At 49.0% G+C, this 21,811-nt stretch overlaps 1 protein-coding gene across 4 annotated transcripts in view; it reads right to left on the bottom strand.

Moving 5' to 3' along the window:
* Nucleotides 1–21,811, bottom strand: part of Samd4a (sterile alpha motif domain containing 4A) — a 223,480-nt gene that overhangs the window by 8,467 nt on the left and 193,202 nt on the right. For all 4 annotated transcript variants that reach the window (XM_036198739.1, XM_036198742.1, XM_036198741.1 and 1 more), the window contains 5 exons: nt 18,820–18,905; nt 13,111–13,229; nt 8,811–9,012; nt 7,176–7,302; nt 208–291 (listed from right to left, as the gene is read on the bottom strand). In XM_036198739.1, coding sequence (XP_036054632.1) covers nt 208–291; nt 7,176–7,302; nt 8,811–9,012; nt 13,111–13,229; nt 18,820–18,905 — 618 coding nt within the window. The remainder of the gene's footprint in view (nt 1–207; nt 292–7,175; nt 7,303–8,810; nt 9,013–13,110; nt 13,230–18,819; nt 18,906–21,811) is intronic.

Genomic DNA, 21,811 nt, shown 5'->3' with positions numbered 1-21,811 from the left:
GGGAAGAGCTTCCAGGCCTAGGGGGAATGGTGTGGGTCTCTCTGGCCTTCTCTGACTCATCTCCCACGAAAAGAAGAGAGCATAAAGACTGTGCAGGGAAGGGACTCCACAGCACCCCAAGGCTGCTCTCTTCCTATCCTGTGAGATCTCATTTTCTTCCCATCCCCCCCCCAAGTTGGCCCAGGTGTGTGGGGAGGACATACTGACCTCCCAGGGCATGCTCCGTCATACTGAGGCACAGGGACTCCAGCCTGTTGTTGATGTCAGGTTCAGTCACAGGAAGCTGGAATTCTGCAGGAAGGAAGAGGTACATTGATTACCGGGACTCCTGGGACAAGGAGAAAGTACCCATGGTGCCACCATGGTTCCAGGATAAGTGCCTAGTGTCCTCCTCTAGGAGGACTCAGGGTGACATTCAGGGCCAGCATGAAGAGTGACCACCTCTAAGGTCTGTTAGATTCATGGTAGACACAGGTAGCTGGAAGCAAACTGTTGACTAAAAATATAGCCAGTCATAGTCATAGGCCGTCACTCTTGCTTGGACCGTGTGATGGCTTTCCCACAAAAAGAAGAGCCAACCCCAGCAATGGTCTGCAGGGCCTCCGTGCATCCCTGTCCTCCTAAGATTCCCTCTTCCTCTGGTCTATCCCAAGTGCTCTTCTACCCTGGGCCTCTTCACTGCTGCTTTTCCTGCCTCAGTGTTAGCCCACAAATGTTCTTCCGGCTCAGGATCTACTGTCTTCTTGAAAGTACCTTCCCCTAATACTTTTGCTTCTTCTCTTTCTTTGTATCATTGACATGGGATGTTTCACACATTTGCCCTCCTAGTTTAGGGCTGGCATCATTGGAGCAGGGCTTAGCAACCAACAGTCACCGAGTCTGAAACCCAGCCTATGAATGAAATTCTGCTTCCCGGTTCCTGGCGAGGAGCAGGTGCCATACCCTCAGCCCAGCACATTCTCCTTCTCAGTGAAGAACTATGTCGATGCTTCTGCTGCACTGGCTCCTTTATTGCCCAACAAACTCAGTCCCCAACGGGGCTCAAGAGGACTGGTAGCCCATCCAGACTAGGTAGGAAGCATAGGGCTAGAAGAAGAGCCACGTCTGCCTCCCTACCATGGTGACCACCATGACTGTTCAGCACTTTTAGTCTCTAAGCACATTGGTTGGAAGAGCTGGGGGCCCTTACTCCATGGCAAGGAGTCACAGACAATCCATGACCCTCTACCATCGGGGTGTTCTCCATCTTTCAGGCACTACTGTGCCCTCTCCTCCATGGAAGGCAGCTCCAAGGGCCTCCTTCTCTTTCTGGCTGGGACTCAGTGTCAGCCTCCCTTCCTCCCTCCTCCTCTGGAACCTTAGAATGCCGTTAAGTGCCTAGAAGAATCTTGCAAATGGCGACGGTGCTTTGACTGTCTATATCTGACTCTCCTAAAACATCTAGTGCCCTCTTCAGCCGCTAAAAACTGTGACATCCTTATGGACAGGAGCAGAAAGGCAATCCTGGAGCAGGTGCTGGCAGTGGGGTATGTTCCAGGCGTCCGGGATGTCCCAACACGCCTACTACTTTCTACGTGACCTCGGGAGGCTGTTCTTTTCCTTGGGATGTACTTCCACCTGGCATGTGGGGAAAAGGATGGGGTGGGCCAAAGTTCAGGCTGTTTGCTTGCTCTTCCACTACTATACTGAGAGCCCATGGTTTGAGGAGACCAATGTTGATGGTTTGGGAAGAAAGCAACTTGAAACCACTGGCTAGACCAAAACGTTGGTTTTTATCTAAGGAGCTGTGCATTAACATCTTTCTCTGGTAGATGAGATGGTTCAGTGAGGCGCAAAACTGACACCCTGAGTTTCAGTCTCTGGAAGGAGTTCTCTAACCTCCACACTCACTCTCCTCCATGTGAACCCACACACAAACATACACACAATAATAACTTAAAAAGAATAATTTTAAAGCACTTCTTTTGCAGTTTGCATCCCCTCCATCAGCAAATCCAAGGCAGGTGCCATTTCCATCATTTCAAATTCTCGGATAAGGCTGGCAAAACCAGTCAATATGAAAGCACCGAGCAGCAGAAAGTGACCTTTCTATGGCAAGTTGCAGCATCCATGAGGTTTGGAAGACAGCTGGGCCCACTCCTGAGTGGATGGAGACCCATGAGATTTCTAGGGAAGGTGGGAGCCAGAAAAAGGATGGGAGGAATTTCTGCTGAGCCTAGAAGCTGCTGCTAAGAGCAGGGTTGGGGCAAGTAGACCATCCCAGGGGGAAGAGTATTTTCGTATTTTCATCCATTCATGTGAAAATTATATGCACGCAAAAATTAGCAGCCTTTGGGGTGTGAAACCTATAAAATAGAAACAGAATTTTATATATAGCTAGTTAGCAAATACGGAAGGAAAAAAAAACAAACTTCAGCAATTATAGCCATCCATATGCTCACTGGAAGAGTGCGTTTACTCTCCAGCGCTCCCCTTTAAACAAACACTGTGCAGAGATTTGGATAAATAAAGACGCTCGACATTTGGAGAGAAGAGTCTCAGCTGCAGGATTTCTTGCCAACACGCAGCAAAATGCCATTTTCCAAGCCCGGGATTGCGTGTTTCCAGGAAGGAGGCTGAGAAACACAGGGCTCTCAGCTCCAGGATCTCCAAGCCGTCATCGTGGCTGCTCTTTTAGGTGGGAAGTTGGTTTGCTTGCATTTTCTGTCTCTGCTCTTCATGCTGACACTGGGGAGCTGCGATTCTCACCCTGCTCAGAGCGGTACTGAACTATTCCAAGTCTTGGATAAGGCCATATGTTCACGTTTCAGAGAATGTTAACAATGTGACTTTGTAATTGTGTATTTGATAAAAACAGACCAATGGCATCTTGCCACACACATCAGAGAGGATGATCAGGTAGATCAAAGCTTCTGACTGGCTAGCATGCTTCAGGGGTGCCTCCTCTGCCCCCTCATGGGTAGAGCCCTCCTTATATTTAGCTCTAAGGGATGGACAATCGGGTAGTGCTGCTGGCCATTAATATGTGGGTGTCATGTCACTTATAAGAAGGTAGGGGCAAGTGCTCAGTAAGACAAAAGCAAGGGCTTTCTGAAACCTTCTTGCTATTATCCTCAGGCGGTCCATTCCTTCATCTGGGACCACAGCTCTGAGCTGCTGTAACATGAAAAGCCACATTCAGAATCCTTTACATGTGGACATGATACTACCAATACTTTGGATTTGGGTACATTTCAGACATTCAGATTAGGGTAAAGTTTATACAAATAGTCTAGAATTTGAAAAACTCTTGACATTTGAACATATGTGATCCTAAACACTCTGAATAAGGAATATTCAACCCATACCAGGAATTCTTCTTTCCCTCATCATTGGGCTATTCTAAAGTTTGGTGAGGATTCCAAAATAGGGCTAAGGTGGACTCAAAACTGAAAAAGACTTATTATTTTAAAAATTTTATGTGACTGTGTCTATGTCTGTGTGAATGTATGCTACATGTCTGCATATGCCCAGGGAGGCCAGAAGAGGGCATCAGATGCCTTAGTGCTAGAGTTACAGGAGGTTGTAGCCACCTGATGTGAGTGATGGGAAGAGCAGCAAGAAGAGCTCTTAACCAGTAAGCTATCACTCCAGCCACAGCTTGCGATTTAAATTGTGCCTTTTCGGAAGTCCTGCAAGCCCAGAGCACGATAATCTCAGCCCAGAGTCAAGAGATTCTGAAAGAAGCTGCTGCCCATCTTTTGTAGGGGACCACTGTGGAGTCCACTTCAATAGCCCAGGAGGCTTGTTCCAGGTAGAAATGGCTGCTGGGTTGAGTGGTGTGTGCAATATTATAGTACTGTTGGTGAGGTACACTCACATCGGGACTTACGAATATGCAAAGGGCAGGGTATTCCAAGAAGGCTGTACTAGCCACCTTGCCACTGACCACCAAGCCTGCTTTACTACACAGCTCAAAGGGCTTTCCGTTCACATGTGAGGGTAACAAGGTGCTGAAGGGGATGGAGTACTTGGACTGCTGTAATAAGATGAACAAGGGAGAAAGGGGGAGGGAGGTGATAAGGCAAAGGTGATAAGCAGCCCAGGTAGGGTACAGAGAGCTGGTGGGGTAGGAAGGCTGACCACACAGAAATGTTGGCGGCCAGTGGAAGAATGTGAGTAACAAGTGGCATCTGACATCACTGGGGGGGGGGGAGTAGGGGTGTGTGTGTGTGTGTGTGTGTGTGTGTGTGTGAGCGCACGCTCTGAGGCCATTCTATAGGACCCACACATCTATGAAAAGTTATAGAATCAGGTGATCTAGTATAGGACCATCTTGCCAGAGTGGCCTCTCAGAGGTAGGAAGGGGGATTTGCTCAGCTGCATTCTTGGCTGGGATTAGAGTTGAGTTATTGACCAATTGCCCTACCTCCTGTCTCCAAACCCCATCCAAGCTGTTTGCTTAAGTTTATTAGCAGGTGGGGAACAGCTGTTTACCGCATCCTTTAAATGGTCCCTCTTCTGGCCTGGGTCTGCACAGTAGCCCCTTTGACCTCTCTAGCGGACTCGGGGCACTAGTGATACCCTTCCTGTCGCCATTCTTTCTAAAGGCATCACACACTGAGGAGGAAATGAAGAACAGCCGCCCAGAGGGCTGCTCATCCAAGTATGCAGCCTTCTGAGGATGGAGGACACCAGTCATGAGCCAGGGCGTAGGGGAGGTTTGATGCACAGGGCAGGTATCACACTGAAATGCTGATGTTGAAGGGTTCAGTCTCACCCATCTTACACACAGGTAGTCTGGTCCAAGAGTGCTTGGCACGTTGGTTTTGTGCAAGTGAAGAGTGCCATTTCCAGAATGCAGGCTTGTGAAGTATACCTTGCTTGTGATTCTTCTTGTGGATCCTGCTCTAGGCTTCTCTGCCCCTTCTTTTTGGTCCTCCTGGGGGATAAGAAAACTTCATGGCCTCTGAGTATGCCTTAAGATCTTCTCTGATTGAAGCCCAAGGGCGACCGAGCCTGGTTCAACAGAAGCGGAACCGCTTCCAAAAGGAAGGGTCATTCTCTCAGCAATTTCCGAGTTTGATTTCCAGAGGGAAAGTACCCCACCTCTGCGCAGCATGGCATTCTTGCTGGGTGCCACAGGTGTGTTGAGTCCCCCCAGTCCCCTTTGGTGTCCCGGTCTCTGTCATGCTTACTCCAGGAGGCCCTGCTAAGTGTTACTCCTCATTCCAGGGGCCAGCCAGAATCATCAGTGATTTGCTGGTCTTCCCGATGGAACCAAGACACACTGACACACCAGTATGCCCATGGGTAGTCCCCAAGAGGTCCTACTGTGCAGTCCAGGGAAGCACTTGGTAGAACTGAACAAGGTGACTGATCGTCGATACACACCTGGAAGCCTCTCCATCGTCTCCAGAAATAGTCTTCCATTGTAAGGCAATTATTTTGAAGTTCAACACTTGTTTAGACTCTGTTGTAGCTTTCAGGATTTGAGACATTACTTGAAGTGGATGCTTTGAAGACATTTAGCAGCTGGGAGAAAAACATACCTTGTACCCAAGAGAAGTATTTGATATGGGGGTTCACCATCCCCAGTTCACTTTATGTTCATGTTTACTTCTGGCTGTGTAAAAATGAAATCCACATTCTGCTTTGCTGATTCTTGTAGTCCAATCTCAGCACATGCCCATAATCCCTAAGATGTCTCCATGGCTGGCCAGGTTGGGTTCTTCTGAAAGGCCTACTTCTAGGTCCCACTGATAAGTAAAATATCCCCCAGTAGTGGGTAACTCCACTGAGGATATAAACCAAATCAAGCTGAATTAAAGTCCAGGTTTTAATCTGAGCAAAGCATTCCCGGGTGGTCCCAGGGGAAGAGGAGAAACCTTGAGGCAAGCCTATGGGTCAGACCTTAAATGCCCTGGAGGGGTGTCTTGAGGAGCTCTGGGGGAAGAGCGCTGCTTGGCTGGCTTTGGGCAGGGTTTGGAACGAGGCCTGAGCTGGAGACTGCCAACAACCACCTCTCAGGTTAAGTCTGGTCTGGCCTGGAGGTGAGAGGTATTCCTGTGAAGGAAGCCGAGAATTCAGACAGGTTCTCACAGTCACTGTTGGATTGGCAGGGAAGCCTGGCAAAGGCCGAGGTGTGCCCTTAGCAGAGACTCTCCACAGCTCCGTTTCTCCTTAGTGAGGGGTTCTGGGTCTTGGCTGTGGCTGCCTCACCCTTCATTGCCATGTCCTAGAGGAACCAGCCAGAAGGTGCTGAATGTGTGAGGGCAGTACCTGGAGGGGCCTCTTGGTTGACGCTCCAACTCATCCGCAATCAGGATATCTGAAGTAGCATTGTCATTATGCCTTGGCATTATGAGGGGTTTAAGAAGGGGTTTGCAACATCCAAGGAAAAATCTTAAAAAAAAAAAAAAAATCCCAAGAGGTCTTAGAGTTCTAATACTCAAAATAAATTTAACTAAAGATTTTCCGGAAACACTGAAATCAAAGTCCCCTAAGCAATTGCATCTGGGACATGGTGCTGTGAGGTGGGGGTAAGACTACCAAAATGCCAGGTGCCATCTCTTGTTTGTGTCTGGCGGGGGGGGGGGGGGGGGGGCAGCTAGACAGCTAGACAGGTGTAGCCGTGGCAGGTTTGTGCAACTCTGGAGTCTAGAGTTTTAGGAGGCATGGTGATGGAGACCATGTCTCCCCCCCACCTGGCCTGGAATCCACTTTGTCAAGTTGCTCTTGAGTCAGTAAACGATGGCTCTATTTTCCAAGGCAGTTCCACAGTGACGTCAACATTCATGTTTTCTCTTTCATTGTCTTATTCTCTCTGCACACATTCTCCACACTCCCCCCCAATCTCCACATCCCACCGCTCCACATGGAACGCTATCAGACATCTCTCTCTGGTTTAATCAATCTAGGAATCTAGATATCTGACAAGCATCAAAAATATCCCTGTCAGATTGCAGCCGGTGCTGGGACTCCAGGCGTTGGCTCCCGGCCAGGCAGCCTCTGCTCTTGCTGGCAAGGCACGGTTTAAAAAAAGACTTCCAGCACCAAAGAATGTGTGGTGACAGTTGAGGCTCAGCACTTTCCGGCTGGGTCACCAAGGGCGTCCTGGGTCTCTCTCCTGTGTCATGGAGAAAGAGGAGAAGAGGAGAGGATCGTGTGCTAGCCATGTGCTAGCCAGGCCCTACCTGGTTGCTGGAACATCAGCATGTTTTGTGGGGAAGTATGCACGGGCAGTGAGCGGGTCTTCTGGACGGAGCTGTGGGTACGGCTGGGCATGCTGTTGCTGCCCCCGGGGTTGGCAAACCAGAGGTTCTAGGGAGGGACATACAAGAGGGGGGGCATTAGTCCAGACCCCCGAGGAGAGGCGGGGAAGCAGAGCTGTAGCCAGAACTCAGGAGACAGCTATCCTAGGAGAGATTTAGAGGGCCAGCGCCACCCACCCGTGGATTTACAGAGAGATGGTTTAGACTAGTCTGATGGTCATTCCCAGGTCTTGCTTTTAAGCTCGAGCTTACTTGGCCACCCTTTCTATCTCCAGAAGTCTTTTTACTCCATCTGTTGCTTTTTCCGTAAAAAGGGAGGGGGTGGGGGCACTGCCTTAGAAATGCTTGTAGCAAACAGTACAATGAGTTTAGGGCTCTTGTTTGATTTTCTTTTGGAGAGTCCCCAAATTCACTCCACCACGAGGAGAAAAGAAGACTCAGTACTGATGTGAGGCTGGCTCCATGCCACTCACGTGTCTCCTGTGGTGATCTCTCCTAGAACTGATGGGGAGGGGGGTGCTTCGCAGACATGCCCTTCCCTTTGGGAGGGAGTGCCACCAGCCTCGCCTGGGGTAGCCTTTCCATTCTGAAGTCACGCTGTCATGAGGACCTGAGCCTCAGACCTGCTTGTCTATCCCCAGTCCCAAGATCAACCTTCTTTAGCCCCATGGGGCTGAGGGAACATGAGGGAAAGGCAGTGTTGGGCTCATGGGACAGAGAGGTCACGGTCAATCCCACAGCAAGGGGCAGCTTCTCCAACTTAATCCTGTGGACTCTCCATTGCAGCTGGGACTGTGACAAAATAGCCATTTGTGACATTAAAAATAAAAAAAAAGTCAAAGAAAGCTTATTAAAGGCCAAGGTCTTCTAGAACCTGGAAGGTGATGAGGAGGTATGTTTGAGTGGGTCAAAGCAGACACAGTCCTTGCATGACTGTCTACGAGGGTCACTGAGATTAATGTGGTACTTCCCAAGCAGCAGCCATGGGTTATTCAGTTCCCAGGGAAACAACACAAACAGTGCTGGTTACCTGGAGGTATGGGCTCCATTCTCTCCCCTTGGTTTAGTTCTCCAGGGCGGGGGTGGGGGGAATCAATTTCCATTTTGGAGATTATCTAGGTTGGGGTCATCCTAAAGCCTCAGACCCCGAGCTTGTTCAACCTCCCCGCTGCTATGGATATCGCTCTGTGTAAATAAAGTTCTGATTGGCCAGTGGCCAGGCAGGAAGTATAGGTGGGACAAGAGAGAAGAGAATTCTGGGAAGTAGAAGGTTGGAGAGAGACACCGCCTACCACCGCCATGAAAAGCAACATGTAAAGACACTGGTAAGCCACAAGCCATGTGGCAAAGTATAGACTAACAGAAATGGGTTAATTTAAGATAGAAGAAGTAGATAACAAGAAGCCTGCCAGAGCCATACTGTTTGTAAGCAATATAAGTTTCTGTGTTGCTCTCTTGGTTGGGTCTGAGTGACTGTGGGTAAGAGAGATTTGTCCTGACTGGGCCAGGCAGGAAAACTCTAACTACACCCTGCTTCCCTCCCAGAGCAGAACCAACCTGTCTTCCTTGTTTCATAATGGTGGGGTTGGCAGCGGTGTGGCGCTGGTTAGAGCTGACGAATCCACTGGTGCCCAAGAGACCAAGTCGAGCAGAAGGGACATTCCGAGAGGCAATCTGGTACTGTCGTGGGTTCCGTCTGCCCATGCCGCCGCCCACTGAGCTGGCTGTCGGGAGGGAGTTGGACTGCCCAAAGCCACGACTGTGAGAGCAGAGAGAAAGGACCTCAGGTGTGCTCCACTCCTCCACAGCCCAGGCTGCCAGGGAGGCCTCCTTGGGACTGACAGTTAAGAGGTCTTGGGGGAAATGGCAATAATGGGCTAAGACTAAACCTGTATCTAGTATCTAAAAGCAACAGCATATGCTGGATGTTGTAGCTCACACACTACCCTTAACCCACAGGACAACCCTATGAAGTAGGCTCCCTAACCCTTACAGCTAGAAAAAAACCAGAAAGCTTGAGAATTTTTGTGATTGCTACACAGCCAGAAGGGGGCAGCACCCAAATATGAGCCCAGAAGGGAAACCCATATATTCATTCTCCTGCTTTCTCTCATTCTTGTTTTGTTCAACCTGTGGGTCTTCGAATGAGCGCATGGTGCCTTGCGGGAAGACACAAAGCAAAATAACGGAATCCACATCAGAACTGATCTGACTCCTTTCTGGTGCTCCTTCATTATGCCATGGTTCATTTCTGATCAGGTTGTCTGTAGGCAGCCTTGGATGGAGGACGCCATTGAAATATAAGAAAGGATGGCATGTGTCTTCCTCAGCCTCGAATGTTCCAAGTCCGAGTCAGGAGTAAGCCTTTTCCAATGCTGGGTTGAAAGTGGGTATAAGTAATGAATGAGTCGTCATGTTTCTCCAAAGGAAAGGCCAGTCTGGTGTGTGGGGTTGACTCCAGCCCAGAGAGCAGGGGCATGAGATGGCTGACTGTAATTTGCAAGTGTCCTGGACCTAGGACAGTCCTGTCTTTTCATTCCTTAGGCCCTTCCTGCAGGACGAGCCTCAAGCTGGAAAGGCTCCGCTCTTCGGATTCATGCAGGAGACTGCTTCTCAGTGGGTCGGATGAGCTCAGCAGAGAAGCACTCATCTCCTCCACCAGCCCCGGGTTCTGGGAGGCTTCAGGAATCGGCACATTCTTTCCAAGGGAGTCAGTCAGCTTTATTCACGAGGGTGGAGGGGACGTGCGTGGCACACAACAGCCACTAGGTGGAGCAGAGTCGCTTGGTTGCTAAACTGAGGAGTTCTCTACAAGCTTCTGAGCTGACTGCTGACGCTGACTGAGTTGAGCCAGTGGAAGTCCAGCGGGGCGGCGCCTCACAATACTCAGTTCCTAATTCAGAAGATGGTTGTGCGTAAATGTGGGGGAGGTAGTGTCTGAGAGGGCTGTGCAAAGGCTCTCAGACTTCCTAAATTTCCTAGGCAGAGAAGGGACAGCAAAGAAATCCAGGCAGCCTGTCTTCTTCTAGGGTTTTGGGGTCAAGAAAAGTGTTCTAGATGCCATTCAGAAGAGAAAGTCATTCTTGGGTTCTTGGTCTCTTTAACTTACCATCTCTTCACTCATTCATCCCCCCCCCCCAAAAGTGTAAGATTTTTAAATTGAAAATTAGGATGAGGAGAGCTAAGATTTCATGGAATCTGAGACACCCCCCGCCCCCACTTTGGAGGGGAGACAGTAAGGTAACTTGAAAATGTAGGAGCAAGAGGGGATTTTGGTTCTCAGCTCTAAGAACGGGTCCTTTGGCTTCTAAAGTTAGAATTTGGGCCACCTGGTAGAGAGATGATCAGTATTCTGCTAAGATTCCCCACACCCCTTATTTAGTGTGAATAGATTTTTCTCACTTCCCTTTTTGGCTGGATTTTTAAAAAGTTATTTCATATGCAAAACAGTAGTAGATGAGTGTTGCTAAAATGACTTGTTCTTCCATGAAAGCAACATTGTAGCTTTTATAAAAAAAACATCTTTTTTTTGAGAGAGGATCTCACTGCGTAGCACCACAAGCTGGCACGCTGGCGCTACCTGAGAAAATCAGACCTAGCTCAAGACTATTTTCTAGCAACATCATGTGCAGAAGGCTCTGGTAAGGGGCAGCCATTGGAGAAATGGAGAACCTTGAGACTTTTAAGAGTTAGATCTCAGCTGTTTGGGGGAGGGGGAAAAAGCCCAGAATATTCCTAGATTGGGGGGGGGGCGTTACCGCACAGTGGGGTGTGTCCTCAAAAGGTTGCTTTTACAAAGCCAGGATTGCTGAGAGTTACTCCCTACTGATAGCCGGAGTGGACTCTTAGGTCGCTTGTGACCACTCAGCTTAAGGAGAGAATTTCGATTTCTGAGAGAGGACAAAGAAGAAATTAAGCTCTCCATTCTCCTGCTTCTGTTCTGAGCATCTATGCCTTGCCTTCTCTGCTTTTCTGAGTCTAACTGATTTCCTTTCCTTGCAATACATGAAAAGTCTTTGATAAAAAATAACATTAATAAGAAGCAATTAATTTGGGATCTGTGAGATAATTTGAGCAGGGGCTTGCCTGCAGTTGCTTTTGTATGGGAGAAACAGTTTTTCAAAACAAATTAACAGTGTAAAAATATCCCAGAGGTAAAATGCGTGGAGCAGGCTGTGTTTCATGGATTTGGCACCATCCTTTTGAACAGCCGTAAGTGGTGAATGAATTCATCCTTATCTAGTCAATAAAAAAGACCCACGAGGACTCGGACCCGGCAGACCTCAGGCCGGCCCTGACCAGGGGGGCCTGGTGACAGTGTGGAGAAGCTGAGTTCTGTCCACGCTTCTCCCTCTGTGCAGCTCTCCAATGTGGATACACAGGGCAGACCGTGGTGAGGGGAGCAAGGAACTTCTAAGCCGTCTCTTCCACTTCTACTTCAGAATGACTTCCTCTAGGAACGGGGCTCCACGGGGTACTACAACAGGATGTCCTCCTCATCTGGGAAATGTAGCCTTGCTTGTAGAAGCAAGTGCTTGGCAGCAGCACAAGGTGAAAAGCAGGCCTCACCTTGCATCCAGGCCACTGAGCAGCCTCAGAGCAGGAGTGATCCGCAGCCCATTAGGGTTGGCGACCCCCAAGGGCTGGGGGGAGGGTGCTGGTATAGTATGCATTTGCAGGCACATCCTTCCTGTGCATAAGCCTGAGACCAGGACAGCCTCCTGACTCTGCATTGGTGGGGAGCACTGATCTGGTGCCCAACACTGGCCAGCTTGGTCCAAATCCTGGGCGCCTTTGCCTATCAATTCATCTGTAAATTGAGGCTAATAATAGCAGTTATGCTTCATAGGGTTGTTGTGAGGATAGAATGAATTCATATTTTTTTAGTGCTCAGATACCACTGGGCATGTGCTAAATAGACCTTTGCTTAATAAATAACAGTGCTGTGTGGTGGAATGTGAGAACACCTTAATTTTTAAGTAAATCTGTCATCCAGCTGGCCCTATTTCCTTGAAGTGATAAGGCATACTTATGCAAATGAGTGCCTCCCCCCTCCCCCCCAATTTAACAACATAACTTCTGGACGTGCACTGAGAAATGAATTCAGAACCTGTTAGGGGCAAGTGAAGACATGGTTGGTGTATGAAAACACAACACAAAATGGTTGTTGGCATGGTCGCTCTCTCATTTCCAAACCCTCCCCATCATTGTCCACACTGAAGTCAACCCTCCTTTGCCCTCCATTTCTATGGTAAACGCTCCTTCCCGTCACCACTCCCATGCACCTGGTTTTCCAATTTACAGTCATATTAAGGTAACATGTTCGGAAGTGTGACCAGGCTTATTTTTAACTGCATCCAAGAAGCTGAGCTACTATGAAAAATCAAGAATGGTACTGCCCCACTATTAGACTGCAGCTCCGACCAAAATAGCTGAGCACTGGGCTCTTCACCCCGCCACCAACTATAATTAGCTTGTCTGCAGCTGGGACGGAGAGAAAGGCATTACACTCCACTTAAGGTGCTGATAGAAGATTCCACTCAGGTCCTTTCTGAGCCCCACTTTGTGGTTCAGCCACCCATGATTTTGCTGGCACTCATTGCTTCTAGGCGAGTATCAGCATTTCTGACCCTGTAAACTGAGTTACACACGCCCAAATTCAGCTCTTCCTCTGGGAATGTTCCTCCTAACAGTTCCTCTTCCGCCACAGCCTGTTTAGGCAGTGTGACTTGGAACCCTCCACGGATGTCCTCGTGAACAGTGAGTGATGCCCTGCCATATTCCTGCCTGGCACTGAGGCAGGCCATGAGGCGCCAGGGAACCACCATGCCTTACAAAGAACAAAATCCCAACATACTTTCTTTGCTGTCGATATCCTGATATGTCTAGAAGGGTTTTCCGAGGGAAAGACCGAAAGAGCTTCTGCACCTGCTGTTTCCATGACAACAGTCTTTTTTTCTGTGTCTCTGTAAATGCCTGCAAAAACAAACAGGACTTTTAAACGGGTGACGCAGCCTGGCATTAGAGGGGGAAAACATACAATTAATAAAGGAACAAGCCAGTGTCTCCACAGCAGCCTCTTTTCCCCCACCTGTTTCCAACCTGGTCCAAACAGCAGTCAGTTTAAATTGGAGCCATCTGTGCTGAAGATGCCAGTTATTTGGCATTGGGAGCACCTGGTTCAGGCATTAAGCTCTTGACAACCTTGTTTTCCGGCTGCATGTGTGGAAGACCCACACCCATCTTCCCGTCCTAAGACTCCTTCCTGGAGTTAACCAAGGATGAGCTGCAAAATTGATTGTGAGGTATCTAGCTTTGCAGACTCCCTGCATTTTCATAATCAATGGAAATCCTAAGCCACTCCAAAAATCAATTGGCTTGATGGTGTATGGTCAGTCTGGAGTGGTCTGCAGGGCTTCAGGAGATGGCCACATTCTGTGTCTTGGGCTTTTTTTCTGAGAGATCTCTAATTAAACAGCCTTATGCCCTGTGGGAAACCCCAGTGCACCAGCCCTAACCTTAACCTTGCCTATAGTTGAGGGAAGGCCTGATGTCTTCTCAAGTCTTCTAGTTAAATTTGGAGTGCAGGGAGACATTTTGCCTAGTGTCTATAATACATGTCTACTCATCTTTATCACACAGCACACATCTATACGGTCTATAGCACACAGTATAAATCTATATCATGTTCCCTGTGATGCATAGCCTTTACATTCACCATAGTCCAGGGTCCCAAGTCCCTAATGGAGGGACTCTCAAGTGCAAGTACATTAAAATCATCTAAGGAGACTGTTGTATGTAAGTGATAGCCTCTCCCGCAACACCTCAAAGCAAGACTGAATGAATAATCTAGTTTTCCAATAAACAGTTTATAGAAAGTCCCCTGATAACTGTCCAGGAAGAGCATTGTGGATTTATGGTGTCCCAGAAAGTGAGGATTCCATGTCATAGATGAATCCCCCACTAGGTTCCAGAACTTGGACTTGGAACACATAGTGTGGAAAAACTGTCTGGTTGGATTGGTTAGCATTAGGAGTGACAGAGAACGTTCCCAAGAGGTTTTGTCAATAAGGCATAGAATCCTTTAAGTAGTAATACAATATTAGAGTAACAGACTAAATGCTTGCTTTCTATAAAGGAAACAGGTTTCTTGAAAATTGAAAAAAAAAAGAATGACAGCTTAATTTTCCCCGGAGGATGCTTAATCTTTTAGGGATGTAAACCCGAGAACTTTGTGAATAAAAGCAAAAGGGTACCACTCAGCTGTGGAAACGCTATCCTCAGCACACAGACCCTTCCTTCCTGGGTAACCTCAGCCAGACCCACTGAGGCTGTTCAGGGAGGGTTCTGCCCGACTGAAGGTCACGGTAAGGTCCCTATGGTTGTGTGGCAGAGGCTCTCATGGCTGGAAGGCGAGCATGTGGCTCTCCTCCACGGTCCTTCTCATTTGTTGGTGATGACCATTGCATGCCCATCGCGGCGCCGATGCTTATATCTGGACTCAAGGCTGACATTGCTGCTTCATTAGTAAAGGCGGGAAATGGGCTCTCTGACTTTGATTAGCTAATCCAGCTAAATGCTGAGGACACAAGATACAACTCTGCTGGCCAAGACAACTTGGGGAGGATGGTTCGGCCCAGTGGGTCTTAGGCACACGGGTAAGGCTCAAATCCGTGAATACAATTATCCAAGTCCTCTTATGGAAGACTTAGTGCTTCCTGGAAGGTGACACTCAAAAAACTCTGTGAGAATGAAATGCATTGGGAGTGGGTGCTGAAGATGTGCTTCATCGGTTCCACGTGTGCTGCGCCCGAATGCCCTAACCAGGTGACTTTGGTTACACAGATGGACCCTGTGGGGTCGTCTATGTAAGTTCCTCAGGGATGACTTTAGGCCTTAAGAGCAGACAAATCAAATGGCTTCATCGTCTTAGAACCACAAAACCCAGCTGTACCGGAGCTTGAAGAACAACTGAGTGTCCAAGACACAAAGGGCTCAGAGGCTAGATGCCCCTCCAAGGATGTCATTATGTTGATGACATCTCTCATGGTGGCACACAGCATCTAAGTAGATAGTGTGGACGCCCTCGTCCCCAGGACATCACCACACTCTTTGATGGGTGCCGAGTGAGCAGCTCTTCCCAGCTGGGAGGCACCTGGCAAGTGAGCTGAAGGCAGGTCACACCTGAAAATGGAGTTCTGTTTCTACAAGGCAGCTTCCCTTTGCAGGGAACCAGCTAATGGCTCCTCCCCTGACAGCCCAATACCAGAGGCTCAGGCAAGGAAGGAAGATTCCCAGCCTGTAGACTTCCCGGACATGACCAGTCATCCTGCTCAAGTCCTCTGCCCCTGTCTGGCCCAGACCAGTCTGTCTGGAAAGAGACAGCCACCCTCAGCCTTAAAGTTTACCCACTGGGTGAGAAGTCTCAACAAGGAAGAGCCCATTGCTCCAGAACCACTTCAGGACTGTGGAGTGGAAAGCTGAGTCCGAAGACTCAGACATCAAAGTGAATTGGCATCAGAGGTGAAATTCAGAACTTCCCTGTTCTTCCCTTTACTGCCTCAGGGTGTTGGGACCTTCCTCCTTAGGAAGGAGGTATCTCCATTTAGCAGCCACCTTCCTGATTCAAGCCTGCTAAAGAAGAGTCGGCCCTGGCTGTGAGAAGGAGCCCTGTCTGAGGCTCAGGACAGGAGTGTGCTGCTGACATGGATTAATCCTGGGCTGTGGAAAATTATCCAGTCAATAATCAAAGATTTGAACAATGCTTTCCCTTCCAGAGCAGAATGCAGACCCCTCTATCCTGACACAAGTTCATGCAGAGAGACCTGCCATGACACCCGTGTGGCCGGTGAAGGAGGTCCTCTCTGGTACACAGAAGGTGGGACCCACAGCGTGTCCTCTTCGCACCAAGCACTCGGGGTGCCAGTGAGGAAAAAGGGAAAGAAAAAAGACAAGGCAGGGTTCCCAGGGAGGGCATGAGGGTCGAAGAAGGTCAGGGTGACACTTCAGGGCCAGGTTAGACCAATCCAGAGGCTTGTGCACAGTTCCATGGAGGCAGCTAGACTCCGAATTTGGTCTCATGGGTCCAAATAACTTGGGCTGAGGTGAAAAGCACCCTTTCCTCTCAACTCTAGAAGCCTTGATGTTGGCCATTGGGAAGTCCCAATTTGCTTTTACACAGCCTAGCTCTTCTCCTACCCCACCTGCCCCAACCCATCCACAAATGTCCTCCTCCAGTGCAGACCATTGGATTCTACCTGAACACTTGTGTTCTTAAAAGTTGTGTCTTTTTTCTCCTTAAAGATTTTTATTTTAATTTATGCACAAGTGTGTGTGTGTGGGTGGGGATCTATATGTTAGCAAGCACACATTAGTTTAGGTGCCTATGGAGGTCAGGAGAGGGCATGTGGAACTGGAATTACAGGTAGGTGTGAGCTACCTAGCGTGTGTACTGGGAACCCAGCTCAAGCCCTCTGCTCTTTTTTTTTTTTTTCTTTTCTTTTTTCCAAAGCTGAGGACCGAACCCAGGGCCTTGCACTTGCTAGGCAAGTGCTCTACCACTGAGCTAAATCCCCAACCCAAGCCCTCTGCTCTTAAGCACTGAGCCATCTCTCCAGCTTCAGAAGTCTCTACCACAGTGCTAGGGCTGAACTTCCGGTCTCAGCTTTGAGACAGTCCTTTCTACTACTGGAGAGGAAGTGCCCTGGGTTCCAGGTCCAGGTTAGGTGCCCACTATTTCCCATCTTTGAGTTCTAAGGCACCCCGGGTGGGAACCTCACCAGAGGTCTTATCATCATGGACAATGTCCACCACAGACTCGTGTTTGAACTCTTGGTCCCTGCTGTGCATGGTGCTGGTTTGGAAGGCTGTAGAACCTTTAGAAAGCGTGGCCTCATTGGTTGAAGCGGGTACTGGGAGCAGGCTTTATGGGTCATAGACCCATGCCAGTTCTCACTCAACTTTCTTCTCTTCCGGGTATAGTGCTGAGATAGAACGGGACATCTCAGGCTCCTCACCAACAGAAGCTGCTCTTGCCTCGTACACTTTTCCCACATGAGGAACGATGTCTGGAAGCTGTTTCTAGTCAGGAATTTGATCACAGGAAAAGAAAAGTAATGTGTACACCCATTTTCCATTTATTTTCTTCAGTGCCTTCATGTCTAAGCCTCTTAGGCCAGGGACCGTGCTTAGCTGCTTCCTAAAACTGTGCTTGCCTTCCCTGTTCTCTGTCTTTTTTTTTTTTTTTTTTTCCCTAGACAAAAACAAGGGTAACATCAGGATTGCAATGCAAAGTGTTACTTGGGGTTCATGGGATGTAATCTTGTCCCTTCCTGAAATAAACACACAAGGAAGGCATCAGCCATTGTTAGGCAGGGCCTGCTTGCTCTGGAGTTATTAGAGAAATAGTTGTTTTTGTTCAGCTGAACGTCTAGGACTTTGGAATAACTGTTTCAGAGACTGATAGGCCCGAGTTCACAACCTAGACAGTTGATGACTGTGCTCACAGTGGCAGAGGGCTCTGGCTGGGTCAAGGGGCTCCATGACTTCATGCTGCCTAGAAAAGCCACTATTGAGATGATTTGAGCCTGGGGGAACAGAGAGTGATTGTCTGGGAAGGGACCCCAGGAGAACGGGAAGTGGATATGATGAGTTGGCAGCATCAGACCACAAGGAGGGCTCTAAGAATGGCAAGAGACACTTGTGCCATTGCGAAGGAGATTGAGTGCGAAGGCAGAGTGAAGCCAGGCCTCTGTGCTGGCTAGTGCTGTCCCCAGAGCCCCCAGAACTCTTGGGGTTCCGTCTACCAACAAGTAATTGGGAGAGGCTCTAGCCATCTCATCCTCACATCAAAATCCAACAGAAGAGTCCACTACCCTATTTATCTGGCCCTGTGTCTAATCTAGATCTCATACCGATCTGTCACTCTCGGAGGCAGGGCCCCCACAGAGCCACTGATTGCTTGGGTCTGAGCCCTAGCCACCTTCCCCTGTGAATTGCTGAGGAATTGCTACCCTCCTAATCATGCCCAGGATTCTTCCAGGCTTTTACATGAGGTCTACTCAGAGTCTACACCCTATCTGTCTCCATCTCCCTCCAAAGGTCAGATGGCAAATACAGGTCCTATAGCAACCATAAATCTAGACCGTCCCAGCAGCCTATCCGTACCTGCCTGGTCACTTTCTTTTGTGGGCTCTCTTTCTTCCTCTTTCCCCCAGTTTCCCTCATCAAAGGACACAGTGTGAAGAAGTCTCTACACTGTGGAGCTGGGTAGCAGTGCTGGGAGTTAGTTACCCCAGGTATGGTCACTTAATATTCCTCTGGAGTTTGAAGTCCTTCCCAGGTATCCCCAGACATCAGTGCTCTCTATCTGGTGAGAGCTGATGTCAAGGGGACACACATGCAGAGTTTTACAGGTGGCCACAGTCTAGTTCTGTCAAAGCTGTTATTCGTGGCCAGGTGCTTGTCAAAAACAAGTTGCTGGGGACCAAAAACGATCCCATCACAGAAACCCTGAGAAGCATTTCTAAGCAATGAGAGAAACAGGTTTAAACCAGTTGCCACTCACCTCATGTACGAGGCACTTGTCTAAGAGCTGGAGATAGGAACTTATGTTTTCCTCATCGGGTCTGGAGACCAGGAGCTGTGTGCACACTGCGGATTAAGAAAAGATGAATCAGAACACTGCACACTGTTCCAGTCTGGGCTCTGCCTCTTTCAGGACCAGGACCTCTTGAGGGACGTCTGCCTGTGATGTTACGTAAGGCTCACAGAAAACACAGGGGCTCGTCGTTCCACTGAAGTCAAATGCTCAGTTGCCACGGGAGCCCTCACCTCAGCAACTGCTTGGGTTTGTTCCTGTCATACCATTCTATATTAAGACCTCAGACAGAGGCCTGAAGACAGACACTCCGAGAGAAGAAACAAAGGTCTCGGGCTCTGCTTTTGCAGGTGGTCCAGAGGAAAGGAGCTGCCAAAGCCTTCTGAGCCCTCTGCCACAGTGGCAGAACAATCCCATTCTATGAATGAACCACACGCCCCTCACCAGGTGGGAAGGCAGTGGTGTTTGTGTGTAGAGAACGAGGCTGTGCCACATTTTGGCTGTGAAGCACGGAGGCGTGCATGGAGCAGAAGAAACCTGCCATTCCATCATTTGCAGGGTTGCTTCCTCAATGTGATATACACATTTATCCACATACGCCTTCACCTACACACCCAAGCATGTGCCAGAAAAGACAGGGCAGTGCTTGTCTGTGGGTAGAGGACACGTAGTACCAGGTTTCTTTTCTTTCATTTTTTTTTTTTTTTTATGTTTTTGGTTTTTCGGCAGGATTTCTCTCTGTAGCCCTGGCTGTCCTGGAACTCACTCTGTAGATGAGGGAGGCCTCCAACTCATAGAGATTCTCCTGCTTCTGCCTCCGAGTGCTGGAATTAAAGGCGTGTGCCACCACCGCCTGGCAATGTACTAGGTTTCTTATGACCATGCTCACAGCCCACTCTGCCCTTACCGTAAAGGCCACTGGCAAAAGGAGTCCGAGTTGGGTATATGTCAATCAAAGCACACCATGCTTGAAAGCCAGGGATCAGATTTCACCCCTTTCCCTTCCAACCATCCTGACACAGATCCCACCAATTCATGAGCTTTCAGAATAACAGTGTTTGCGACAAAAACATGGGAATGGCCTCAAGATCTACCCATGGGTGACCTTGTTAAATAACCTTATACACGGCGGAACAGTGTGCAACCTTAAAAAAAGAACGGTGCCCTTCATACTGACAGAAATGGGCAAATATGCCACGTTTATGGAAATACCACCAAGCTGAGGAGAGGATCTTAAAACCCATGTCAGAGTGGATAGCCACACATGCGTGGATGATGCTGAAGGTTCGGAAAGGACATCCCCACATCCATCAGTAGCCACTCCTTGAGAGGGATGGCAGAGCTAGGCAGGGGCAGCATGGAGGCAGTTGGTTTTCACTTCCCACTGTTTAATTCATAGGGGGATGCTGAGTGTCAGTTGGGTTGTGGCTTCTCACACAGTAGTTAGCCTGTCAACAGAGGTTGTGTTGAGGGGAACCATCTCCCAGGGCTGAGCCCCACCATGATCCCCTGTACACAGGGATAGGAGTATGGAGCACATTCAATTAGATTTGCTGGGCTGGGTCTTTCCCAGGATCCAACAGTGCTGAGGGGTGACCAAGAGCTGAAAAGGCCCGCTCTGGCTACCAGCTCATCCCCAACCCTGCCTGGGGAAGCTGTGAGTCACCACCTTCTATGTCAGAGTTTAAAGGATTTAGGTCTCCCTAGAACAGTTGTATCAAGGGCAGGGCACAGGGGTCCACTTCTGCGAGTGAAAATTTGGTTCTTTAAAAGGAAAGAAAAAATGGCTCCTCCTTTTAAAAGGAAAAGTACTAGCATTCACCACAGATTTTTTTTTTCTCAATAATCAGAATGTCTTGTGAAGGATCTCATAAGCACAAACTATTCAAAGGTGGTGCATTTTCAAAGATGTGGCCATAAAGGCCTAACTGCAGGGGATGCAGAGGGTAGTGCAGGCTGGAAGGTGTGACCCACAGGATCCTCTTAGCTCTGTCCTGCCCTGATGACACCGCATAGTTTGCCCATTGCTACTGTGTGCACGGTCAAGCTCCAGGCTCTGTGTGGCAGCCCCACCTTTCATCTCCTGGATCACGATGCTTATCAGGCACCTACCATCAGTCAGGCCCTGTGGATCCTGCGGCTATTAAAAGTGGCCTGATGGTACTCGGTTAATGGGTTTTACAGTCAAGCAAACACAGCTTCAGTGAAGTGTGAACTGAGTTAAGATGAGGAGACTAAGGGGCTGGCAGGACCTGAGGAGTGTACCTCATGCAGCCCAGAGGCCCTGTTAGACTCAAGCACTGGGCGGCTTGGCTGGCACTCAGAGGACCGGGAAGTAGAGCAAAGGTAAGGAACTGGAGCGAAGGAAGGCACTTTCAGCCCAAGCCGTCACATATAGATGTGCAGGTTGTACAATTCTTGAGTAAATTGACGGGAGAGACCACAGTCCGGTATGCACTCAGAACGGTTCCTATTTTGTAAGTCTGAGGCTCTTTTGGGGTAGTAGGACCCTGGCTCCAGACACAGGGAGCCTCTGTGCAATCACTGGGAAGCAAGAGATCACACAAGCTCCTGGGAACTGAGACGCGGAGTCTGTCTGACATGTAGAATTGAGGTGGTGGGGGCAGGCGCCAAGAGAGTCTTTGGGCTCCGCTATCAACGAGGCAAAGGGAGCATCCCATGGTATTCAAATGTGTCTACCTTGAGCTACGAAGATCTCCTGGTAACCCTGGGGGTGAGAGGCAGAGAAGCTGCAGGGTTTCAAATCCCTATCTTACTCATCTTGGATTCCTCTTCCGTGAAATGGGGTGTTTGGGGTTCACCTAAGTCCCCTAAGAGAACCACGGCTATACCAGCCTGTGGTACACAGGAATTATTAAGCAACCACAAGCCGACAGCCCAAGACCACCAAAGCATCCTGTGAGGTGGATGAAAAGGGAAAGGAAAGATGTAAACTGGG

The sequence above is a fragment of the Onychomys torridus genome, chromosome 9 (assembly GCF_903995425.1).
Source record: "Onychomys torridus chromosome 9, mOncTor1.1, whole genome shotgun sequence".
NCBI classification, from domain to species: Eukaryota; Metazoa; Chordata; class Mammalia; order Rodentia; family Cricetidae; genus Onychomys; species Onychomys torridus.
This window is presented reverse-complemented; position numbering and strand designations above follow the sequence as displayed.